At 44.1% G+C, this 11,738-nt stretch overlaps 1 protein-coding gene across 1 annotated transcript; it reads right to left on the bottom strand.

Moving 5' to 3' along the window:
- Positions 1-425: 425 nt before the first annotated feature.
- Positions 426-6,765, bottom strand: LOC125519287 (transcription initiation factor TFIID subunit 5-like). The gene is made up of 18 exons (XM_048684147.1): positions 6,632-6,765; positions 6,156-6,237; positions 5,665-5,743; positions 5,379-5,386; positions 4,879-4,966; positions 4,673-4,782; positions 4,348-4,449; positions 3,942-4,096; positions 3,604-3,714; positions 3,458-3,527; positions 3,341-3,380; positions 2,832-2,996; positions 2,647-2,723; positions 1,829-1,945; positions 1,462-1,727; positions 750-845; positions 587-662; positions 426-479 (listed from the first exon to the last, which is right to left on the bottom strand). The coding sequence occupies exons 1-18, from the start codon at positions 6,763-6,765 to the stop codon at positions 426-428; spliced, it is 1,830 nt and encodes a 609-aa protein (XP_048540104.1).
- Positions 6,766-11,738: the final 4,973 nt, after the last annotated feature.

Raw genomic sequence — 11,738 nt, 5'->3', positions numbered from 1 at the left:
TTGGCGCTTCGAGCGCCTTTTCTTGTTCAAAAAAAAAATAAAAAAATATAGGGCCTTTACCACTCAACTCAAGACGTACAGGTCATGCTTTTTCTCTCGCGACATATATCAAATTACAGCTCCATCAGACACTACACCAAGATCCCTCAAGAAGCTCCTTTATGACTGCTAACTACTCCGTATTACATAATTCAAAATTAGCTGATGTTACAACAGCAATGCACACGTTTCAACGAGTCGCAATGCTCACATGCTACAGTTGAACAACCCAAGTTAGTCATAGGGTTCATTGAGATCAGTAATGGACAATGTAATTAAGCTCTACAACAGGAGTCAGCCGAGTAAACATCAACTTCACTACTTTAGTTTTAACAAGGTCAAAACAGAAGGAATGTGGATTGTATTCTAGCGAGCATACAGCAAGCTTAGGATCCTAACGAGAGAGCGCCGGTCGCAAACAAGAGATTCCTCCGAGAAAACTGCGGTTAGGAGAAAACAGTTAGGTCTTGGTTTTCGCTGCACACAGTAACAACTGCCATATGTTAACTGATGAAAATGATGGATGGAAGGGGAACGGGTTTCTCACCCGCAAGTTATAAACAGGAGTCGATTTTGTAGGGAGAGCTTTCAGCAACCTCAGTCGGTTTGTAGAACCAGCTTGGCTGTTTCACAAAAAGTAAGAGATGTTTTACAGCTAGAGTAAGGCAACTAGCTAGAGTGGCATTTTGCAAGCAAGTCAACCAACTTACGTGTCGTCCATCTTCAGGGCCTTTGTGCTGGACGCAGCATCCCAGAGTTTAACGGTGCAATCAGCCGATCCAGATGCAAGCAATGCTCCCTCGCAGCTACAAAAACAAAGGGAGAATTGTTTACCTAAAATCATATGTAGCTAGACAGAACAGCACAGCATGGCTTGTCACTGAAAGTGAAAAACTGTACTCCCTCCGACCCATATTACTTTTCAAAACAGAAGAACTATCAGTGGTTTTCAATCTAATCCGCTGCAACATAATTCTACTGAAAACAGTGGACAAAACAACCAAGACATTTTTTTTACAGAATTTCTTTAAACAAGAGATCCTAAGAAAATCTACTGTGATCAACCAGCAAATTCATTACGGCCAAGTGCATAAGCCTGAACCATCGTCAATGTATATTCAAAAAAAAAACATACACGCGTTCAAGGTCCGTGGATGTGGCAATTTGAAGACAGAATTACACAACCATCCGTTAAATACTCTAAAAAGGGATGGCCAAAATGGTTGATCACGAGTATGAACTGAAGCAGCTGCTCAGCAAACTGATTACAGGCAGCAGACGGGAAAGGCCAGTTTGTCAAGCCCTACCATAAACTAATATTCTTTACACATATTTGGTATATCAGCTCTTGTTTGATTACCATCGCAACAAGGACACATGGGATACTAAGCAAGCAAAACAATGTATAATGATGATGATTACCTGAAAGCAAGCGACCACACACAAGAGTTGTGTCCCGCTAGTGGTGAAACACAGCAACCAGTAGAGAGATCCCACATCATGATGGTCCCATCTTCATCTCCAGAGGCCATGTATCGCCCATCAGGAGACATTGCCAGTGACAAGACCATACTCCTATGACCAATAAACATCCATATACATTCACCAGTTTGAACATCCCATAACCTTACAGTTTTGTCACTAGAACTGGTGGCAATGTAGTTACAGTTTACATGCCATTGCACACACTGTCAGATAAGTAGTTTGCAGAAGAAAACATCAGTCAGAACATGCAGGCTACCTATCAATTCTCAAATCACTACAAGTTCTGAGCTAGAAGCACACTTACATCAACATCAGCAAGATGCCCAGCCATTATCCGCAAAAGTTGGATTTTATCCATTGACCAGATTTGAGCAGTCCTGTCATGTGAGGCGCTGGCAAAATAATGTCCGACTGGACTAAACTGCCACAAAAGCATAAAACAAATGTCAACAAATACTACTCCCTCCGTTTCTAAATATAAGTCTTTGTAGAGATTCCACTATGGACTACATACGGAGCATAATAAGTGAATCTACACTCTAAAATGCATTTATATACATCCGTATGTGGTCCATAGTGAGATCTCTACAAAGACTTATATTTAGGAACGGAGGGAGTACAACGCACAATGATGTCATGAGGTTCAATAGAACATAATTAGAAAACTACGCGACACAAATGTCTGTACCAATCATAAGCAGTTGAAAAGAACATCAAGCCCAATGGACCTATTCCAAATCTCATCATCAGAAGTGTTCAAAATGAAGAACGATCCAGGAATATTTATCACAAGTATTTGCAGTTTTGCACTCCTCACACCCAAGATCAAGACTAAAATAATAGTAGTGCATGATCATTGTTTGTAACAATGAGACCAGTACTTCAAAAGAGTTTATTAAAAACTACTGAAATGAAGACACTATTAGAACTTCCGAAGAGTTTATTAAAAACTACTGATGTAAGGCATAGACATTGACTGTAACACCCCATGAAGAAATACTGAAAAATTAACTAAATAATCAAATGTTTTGGCCTGAACTAGGCAGTCAAGACACCCCATGAAGAAAGAACTCAAATGTTGTTTCCACGACAACGGCACAGAGAAAGGATTTGTTCACATACTTGGACATCCCAAACTGGGTAATTGTGTCCTTTGTAACAAACAAGATTGGCGTTCAGCTTGGTACTCCACAACCAAACTGTAACAAATATGAAAGAAAACAGACGAACTGTTAGTTTGATTAAATTAAATAAATGAACAAGGAAATGAATGGTACAAAATAAGCATAATGTAAGTGATGCTTTACTTGTTGAATCTGAAGATGATGACAGGAGAAAATCTCCAAATGGACTAAAGGCAGCGGAATAAACTGGTCCAGAATGACCTTGGAATAATGTATAAGGTCGTTTCCCCTCAGATGTTGATGACAAGTGTTCACCCTGCGAAGATCCATTCTCTCCTTGTGAAGTAGCTGAGAATCCAAATTTGCCTAATCAGCAAATACCATCAAGATAGAAATGAAGACCCTACTAGCTTAGGTTCCAGACAGGTTCCAGTCAAATACTGCAACGCCATTAAAATAATATAGCATGTCCAGCAAGTAGATCCAGAAGCCATTTTTTGTATGTTGAGACATGCATCAATGCTGCAACACCACCTTAAACTTCTAGGTCATAACTTAAACTGAATGAAATAAACTAGAATCTTTAGAACAAAAGGCTACCATGGCCAAATCAGGTGCGCAGTTACAGGAGCATTTCACCGTAACACAAGTGGAACAAAAATATCAGCAATATGTAGTGTAGAACGACTAACATGTTTTGGCGGGTTGACCAATCTTTGCCATATCCCAAACCTAGTGAACAACGAAGCTTTACCGGTTAATGTAGTGATCACATGAGAAACAAACTATCACCTAAAGGGACTACTAACCTTTACTGATGAGTCTGAGAACCCACCAACAACCAATGATCCATCGTTTGAGATCGATGAGCAGTTTAATCTGCATTCCGCAGGATAATGTTCAAACCAAAGTATGCACACTGAAACAGTTGATACTAAGTTAAAACTAAGCTTACCCGTTATGTGTATTAAGGAATGTGTAGAAGCTAACAGATGGCAATGCCAAGTTATTCAATTGTACACGGTTTCTTAGGTCGTCAAGCATTGATTGTTCAACTTCAACAGGCCTGAAACAAACGAGTAATTTTTCAGGATCATAGACACAAGGAAGACCTCCCCGTTACAGGCCCAAGCACATGACACTCACATGTCTGGAGTATTGACCCACATTAAGTTATAGGAATGGTATTTATTCTCAAAGGCTACAGTTCAGAAATTATTTAGAACACTTTTTAGAACTGTACATAAAACTGAGCTTCTCATAGAGAAATTTACAAAGAGGATAAAATTTTACATCGCTGGAAGGGTTAGCTCCGGTTTCACACGAGGTGCCGCAGAAATCATGCTTGTTTCGGATTTGGTATTTTTCCCTGTTGCACCTACAAGCTTATCCTTTTTGAGCTTTTTAGTAAGAGACCCACCCTGCTTTCCACCTTCTGAGGATTTTTTCTGTAGCAAAAACAATAAGAAAAATGAAACGCCGATCGTGAGTAACAAACAAGGGAAAATGGATAGCAGAACCAAGCAATGAACAGCAGCATTCCTGTTCTCAAGATAACAACAGAAGACGAGAGAACAAAAACATGCTACTGAGTGCTGGCAGTAAGACACACTAAAAGGAAAAGAATGTCCATGTTTCAATGGCAGAGAGCGTAGGAAACATAATATAACAAGGGTCCCATATTATGAGAGTTTCTTGCCTTGTTATTATCTTCTGCATCTGCATCCTTGCTGTCTGCTTCAGTTTTATCAGAATCTGAGAGTGCTTTCTCCATACGCTCCTCGACTGAATCTTCAAGCAACTGCATACAAAAAAATTAATTTTAAGAATAACACATGCCTAAGAATAATGAAGAATAAATAGAAAACTGAAAAATTGCTCTCATGGAAGAGCTTTGTTTAGGAAGTGGCAAAACAGTCCTGCTAGAGCCAGTTTATCCCTGTTTGATCGGCATTGCTAACCATTTTGATAGAATAGATAATAGGAAACAAACACATTGATCACTGATGTGCTAAGTAACATACCCCCCAATGCACTTCCTTCTGATTTATCTGTTTTGCCAAGTCCTTACTAGTTCCAACAAGAGCAACAGCATCCGCATCATCAGAGATCAATGAAGGTTGCCCAGCGGATACTGCCAATATAGCATAGAGAAAAGTTGATGGAAAAGATTTGGGAAGTGAGGGTAAGTAAAATGTGTGATATAATGTCAACAGACCGGGAACTGTACCTTCAAAAATTATCCTTTCATTGATTATTCCAAGCATCACAAGAGCTTGTGTTTTCTGGAGATACTGGAGGAGTAATTCATATGAATACTGCAATGGGACACGAGGTAGAAATTTTAAACAGAGCGGTTGACTTAATTTTCTAGGAAAAACAACATCACAGCAAAGAAAGAAGGTGGATCATGATGTATCATGCAACGAGTTGCCAATTGAACTAAGAATCACCACTTGGAATGTGCTTCGCCAGCAACATATGTGAAGAATTGATCTATATGTAGTTTGTGTCCCAAATTTCGCACTAGCATTCAGTACATATTATAATATCATGATGATGTATTGTCTACTCTTATTTGCAACGAGTTGCCCATTAGGATTCAGGAGGAAAAAGTAAGAACAGACCTAGATTGTGTTTGTTTCCCTTGGTCTTAACGACACTTGCAAAACAAGTGGGGGGGGGGGGGGGGGGGGGGGGGGGGGGGGGGGGGGGGGGGGGAAACCATACCATCGTAGCTGCAACTTGCAACAAAGAGATGGAATGCAAATATGGAGAGTATTTAACAAAAAACTACCACATTTCGTGGAACCGTGCCTACAAACTACCACTTTACAAATTTGTGCCAAAAACTACCACTTTCTCACTAATCCTTGACTAAAAACTACCATGTCTGAAAAGAGCCCGATTTGCCTCTTTTAAACACGTTTCTGACAGGTTCAACAGTGGTGTAAACAAAGTTTATCCAATAATGTACACAAACTACAAATGCCTTCTTTGCCCACAAAAATTTTACCTTCTAGTGTGTGTCCCTCTGACACTAGATCCATGAAGCAATGGATGAACACTGGATAAAGGATGCGGAGTAATTCATGCTACGATAGAAAAAACAACTCAGAGGCACGAAATATATAGCTGAATACAAGGATAAAAAAGGCCATTCCATGAAATAGGTACATCAAATTATAGCAAGTAATCCATCCACCACAAGAAAATATACCATTTCCAGCGAGTAAAATAATGTAACAAGTACGTGATTATGCTTATGTGAATGGGCTTTTTCTTTCTTGAAGAAGCTCTGCAGTGTGAACACATGTCATAAAACACAAAGACCATTTTTAACCAGAGAAACACGAAGATAACTCATGAGCAGCATGCTAGATTAATGAACAGTGTGGATATAGTAGCTTCATGCCTCAAAATATCTGTGAATGCTGCAAAGCGAAGTGCATTCAAATGTACTAGAGCTGTAAACGTGAAGCACAATCCCCAGCTAATGAAACACACCTTGTATTGATCCAGAGAACTGTATGCCCATGTTCTTAATTTATTATAGCCATCATGGTATCTTGCTGGATCATTATCTGACCTGTCAACAAAGAGGAACATACAACGTTACATGACGGTAAATTTTTAAATTAACATGGATTTAGAGCATATTTGGTGCATGTTTGACATAATACTCTAGATTAGCCCCCCTCAACTGTGTTCAAGGCCCCTCTCAAATCTTGTTGAAGGTTTGCCATTCCTCAAGCGAAAGTATCAATTTCTTACACTCGACTCGACCAAGCTAAGCTAATTCAGAACTCGGAGAGCTTAAACCTAGTGGAAACAGCTCAACCCGAGTCAGGTGAGCCAATCCTGGCCGTATACGAGCCAGACCGCCACGGCTCGGCCACGGAACCACTAATTCGGCACCATTCTAGTACTAACGAACTGCACGAAAACGAGGGAATTCGCGGCGGGGGCGAGGGCGAGCGTACCTGGAGAGCGAGACGTCGGAGAGGGAGGTTGTGGAGTGGCGGTTGCGCTCCTCCTGCAGCGCAAGCTCGGCGAGGCGGAATCCCTTGCGGTGCAGGTACTGCTGCACCTTCCTCTCCATCTCCTCGTCCTCCATCGCTGGCTCGCCGGGGAGGAGGCGCCCTGGGGTTTAGGAGCGGGCCGGATCCGCGGGCGGGTGGGAGGGGAAGACTGGGGCCTGTTCGGTGCTGCCCCCGCCCCGCTAAATCCTCAGATTCCGTTCGCCTCGGTCGCTCGGCGGCTATGGAGGCCCGCCCTGCCGGAGAGGAAGACGAGGCGCCGGCGCTAGGCAGACGGAGACGGAGGACGAGGACACCGGGAGGAGGGGGGGCAGCGCCGACAGCCTCGCCGCCCGCCGCCCGGAGCGAGAGCACGAGCAGCCGGCGTAGGGTGGCGGTGCAGGGCTGGCGTGGGGGAGCGGCGGTGGAGAGGCAGGACGGGGCGGGGGCTGTCAGCACCGCCAGTCAGTCACTACGAAGCTACTGTCCAAAAGATGCGATACTTACGGGTTCAGTTAACAGACAGCCCGAGTCCCACGAGAGGAAATGGAGGGACGAGGCTATCTTGCCCGAAGGAGAGCTCGGTGAAGACTAGGATCGGGCTTTAGATCATCTCTAGCATACCCCGTGTAATGCCGACCCGTAAAATATACTAGATCGTTGATGACGCACGTTGTTGCGTCCGTCTATTTTGACTCTTAGTTGTTAGAAATATAAAAAACTTACATATATTTGTTTAAAGTATTGTGCATTCTTGTAGCTTGTGGTTTTCTCTTATTTCTCAAATAACCATGACCGTGATGGCATACGTTGCCGCACCAATCAGTTGTCCAACAAAATTCTAATGATGACCGTGCATTGAAGTTAATTTTGGATGAAGTAATATATGGTCATGATTGCATATTATTATTAATCAATTTGCATAGGCGTAATGTGATTTTAGAAAAGAACTGGGTTAGTTCTTGGATCTTATATTCGTTTAAAGTTGCTTTGAACTTGGTCCTCCAGTGTATATGTTTTATTATTATTAGGACAATTCATGGTACATACATGATTTGCGGTATCCATCCATTTTTTACACAAAATATAAAATCTTGAAGAATTTAAATATCAATTCAACTAAAAGTGGAAAGTGTAAACTCAGGTGCCCAATCATGATTATTCAGCGACTCTACTCCTCCTAGATACAAACTATCCACAACGATTTTTGTGCTTCTTATTTTGATCTTGCATTCTATAAAAGTATGGTACACTTTGGCGCTTCAAAAAAATATAGCCTTCCTAAACTGCCATCGACGCATACAAAGCATAATGTCTAGCTGATAACAGGGTGCATGTTTAGTTTTCATTTACCACTAGAGGTAACAGATCTTGATTATTTTTTATATTTTATTAAATCTGTCTTCCAATGTTTCAAATCGTCCCGTCAGCAGGTTTATATAGGTATGGTAGTGATCATCTAACTCACTCGAAATTAGAAAAGGTTAAAAAATCATGCTAGCTATGGGCTCGCCATTTATCACTGACTTTTTTGTGGCCTTATGCTCCATCTTGCCTTAGGAATACTACAAGGATACATATGGTGCCCTACGACATCCAAAAGATATCAACTAAATGCAACGAAATTTCAATGCTGAAGAAATCGAAGTGTCTTAGAATTTACCATGGGCAGTGGAAAAAGATGAGAAAGTTGTACTTGAGAAAGTTGTACATGAGTAGGCATCTTACCTGAATAATGTAAAACGTAGGTTTTGGGGGAACTGGCTTAACCCTCAAAGGGGTGGCCTATCACATATATATAATGATGACATACAAGTCCAATACCAATAAGGTATGATTTACACAGTTGGGCTACAATACAAAGTCTAACACCCTCCCTCAATCTCAACTCACTCCTGAAGTATCTAGGAGGTTGAGATTGCGCCTACAGACCTCAAACATGGGAGAAGGTAGAGGCTTGGTGAAGATGTCCGCAAGTTGATCTTTTGAAGAGATAAACCTGACTTGTAGTAGCTTCTGTGCAACATGTTCCCTCACAAAATGATAGTCAATCTCAATGTGTTTAGTCCGTGCATGGAACACCGGGTTTGACGACGGAAACGTAGCACCGATGTTGTCACACCAAAGGACCGAAGGATGTGGCTGAGCAACTCCTAGCTCTCGAAGTAGGTACTCAATCCATATAAGTCCAGCAATTGCATTGGCAACCGACTTGTACTCAGCTTTTGTGCTGCTGCGGGAAATAGTGGCTTGCTTGCGTGCACTCCAGGTGATCAGATTACGACCCAAGAACACAGCATGTCCCCCCGTGGATCGCCTGTCATCTGGACACTCAGCCCAATCAGCATCAGAGAATGCAGAAAGAACTCCGGAGGAACTGGGGCGCAGGTGAAGACCAAAGGAGACAGTGAGACGCACATAACGCAGTATGCGGCTTCACATCAGACCAGTGTACATCAGTAGGAGCATGAAGATACTGGCACACCCTGTTAACCGCAAAGGAGAGATCAGGACGCGTGATCGTCAGATACTGCAGGCCACCAACAATACTCCTGTACTCAGTAGCATCCTCAGGAGAGAGAAGAGCACCATCAGCAGCTGAAAGGGTGTCAGTGGAGGACATGGGCGTAGGCGATGGCTTGCACTTGAGCATACCAGCACGGAGCAAGAGATCAAGAGAGTACTTCTTCTGGGTGAGAGCCAAACTGCCACGAGACTGATGAGCGACCTCAATAGCCAGGAAGAAATGAAGCTGTCCCAAATCCTTAACTGCAAAATCACGACCAAGTGCAGTCACAAGAGCATCAGCAGCCGTCGGAGATGAGCTCACCCGGACAATATCATCCACGTACACAAGGAGGTACATGGTCACACTCAGTCGCTGAAACAAGAACAGTGAAGTATCAGCCATCGAAGGAAATAACCCATGAGTACGTAGAGCTGAAGCAAGGCGAGCATGCCAGGCACGGGGAGCCTGCTTCAGTCCATATATGGCCTTCGTCAGATGACAGAGATGATGAGGCTGAGTGTGACCAACAAATCCAGGTGGCTGCCGCATGTAAACCTCTTCTTCAAGCAATCCATGAAGAAAAGCGTTCTGCACATCAAGTTGGCGGAGAGACCATCCGTGAGAAACTGCTAGAGACAGAAGAAGTCGAATAGTGGTAGGCTTGACAACTGGGCTGAATGTATCCTCATAGTCCAGGCCCTGACGCTGTTTAAAGCCCTTAGCCACGAGGCGCGCTTTGTAGCGCTTAATGGAACCATCTGCATGTTTCTTCACCTTGAACACCCACTTCGAATCAATGATGTTGACGCGAGACGGAGGGGGAACAATTGTGCAGGTATTATTCTTCATAAGAGCATGATATTCTTGTTCCATAGTAGCCCTCCAGTGTGGAATACTCATAGAGGCTTGATAACTGCGTGGTTCGGCGGTTGGATCATCCACAGCATGAGCCGGGCAAGCAGCAAGATAGGTGACCGTGCCATCGGTGCGCTCTTTGGGACGAACAATACCACTGCAGCTGCGAGTGTGTGGACGCCGCGGGGGAGCAAACACCGTGGCCGACGGGATGTCCGGAGCAGGTGAGGCCGGTCCAGGGGACTCCGGCGAAGAAGGACCGGGTGACGTCGGGCCGGGCGACGGCGGACCAGGCGACACCAGACCAGGCGACGTAGGCCCCGGCGGCGTGTGAGCCGCTGTAGACCCGGGCGAAGTAGGCACCAAGGATGCCCGCACCGATGGCGAGGGCGACGATGGAGGGGAGTCCGGGCGAGGAGGTGGCGACAGAGACTGCTCAGAGGAGGTCGTCGCAGGCTCTGGCCCGGTCGCAGTAGCCAACGTGGGCTCTGGCCCAGGCGCGGTTGGAGACAGGGCGCCCGGTGTGGGGTCGAGGACGGGAGGCGGTGCATGCACCGGCCGATCGACGTGCACCACAGGAGACGTAGCGGGTCCGTCAGGGAGGAGTTCCAGGCGAGCTCCACGTCCAATTCCTGCACCATGATTAGGTAACAACACAGGCAAATATGCAACATCTTCAAATTGGCCAGGCATAAGAGGAGATGAATGCATAGATGGTGCTGTGGTGGATGACTGAGGCATGGCAGAAAAGGGGAAGACGGTCTCATAAAAAACAACATCCCGAGATATGTAGACTCGATTGGTTGGGACATGGAGACACTTGTAGCCTTTATGGAGAGAACTATACCCTAAGAACACACACTTTTTGGAGCGAAACTCAAGTTTGCGATCATTTTAAGGACGAAGATGAGGCCAGCAGGCACACCCGAACACCTTAAAAAAGGTATAGTCAGGAGTTTCACCTAAGAGAAGCTCAATCAGAGTCTTCATATTAAGAACACGCGTAGGTAATCTGTTAATGAGAAAACACGCGCTAGCAAAAGCATCACTCCAAAAACGAAAGGGTACATAAGCATGAGCAAGAAGCGTGAGACCGGTTTCAACTATATGGCGATGTTTGCGCTCAACAGCGCCATTCTGCTGATGTGTATGCGGGCATGATAAATGATGAGAGATCCCGAGCTTATTAAAGAAGGTGTTGAGGTTGCGATATTCGCCCCCCCCCCCCCAATCTGATTGAACATGGATAATTTTATGCTTGAGTAGACGTTCAACATGCAATTGAAACTGTATGAATATATCAAACACATCAGATTTGCTTAAAAAGATAAAGCCAAGTGAAGCGACTATAGGCATCAACAAAACTGACATAATAGTTGTGACCACTAACAGATGTTTGTGCCGGACCCCACACATCAGAAAACACAATTTCAAGAGGGTTCTTTACTTCTCTAGTAGATGAAACAAAAGGTAGCTGATGACTCTTGCCTTGCTGACAGACATCACAAACGGACATCTCTTTATTGCTAGACACTAATGGCAGCTCATGACGGTGGATAATGTGGCGAACGATGGGTGTGGTGGGGTGACCAAAGAGAGAGTGCCACTGGGAAGGGGACACATGAACACCGTTGAAGAGGCACGGGGCGGATGGATCCTTCAAAAGGTACAAGCCTTGGCTCAAGCGGCCACTAAGAAGAACGTCTC

Source organism: Triticum urartu, chromosome 7 (genome assembly GCF_003073215.2).
Source record: "Triticum urartu cultivar G1812 chromosome 7, Tu2.1, whole genome shotgun sequence".
NCBI lineage: Eukaryota > Viridiplantae > Streptophyta > Magnoliopsida > Poales > Poaceae > Triticum > Triticum urartu.
The sequence above is the reverse complement of the archived record's forward strand: the minus strand, read 5'-3'. Positions and strand labels throughout refer to the sequence as shown.

Bases quoted from the DNA above. Each gene is read 5' to 3' on its own strand.
- LOC125519287 (XM_048684147.1), bottom strand. From the start codon at position 6,765: ATGGAGGACGAGGAGATGGAGAGGAAGGTGCAGCAGTACCTGCACCGC. The intron at 3,715-3,941 runs GTAAAATTTTAT...CGTTTGTTTCAG, and splicing joins GAGCTAACCCTTCCAGCGAT to GCCTGTTGAAGTTGAACAAT. The intron at 2,724-2,831 runs GTAAAGCATCAC...TATTTGTTACAG, and splicing joins ATCATCTTCAGATTCAACAA to TTTGGTTGTGGAGTACCAAG.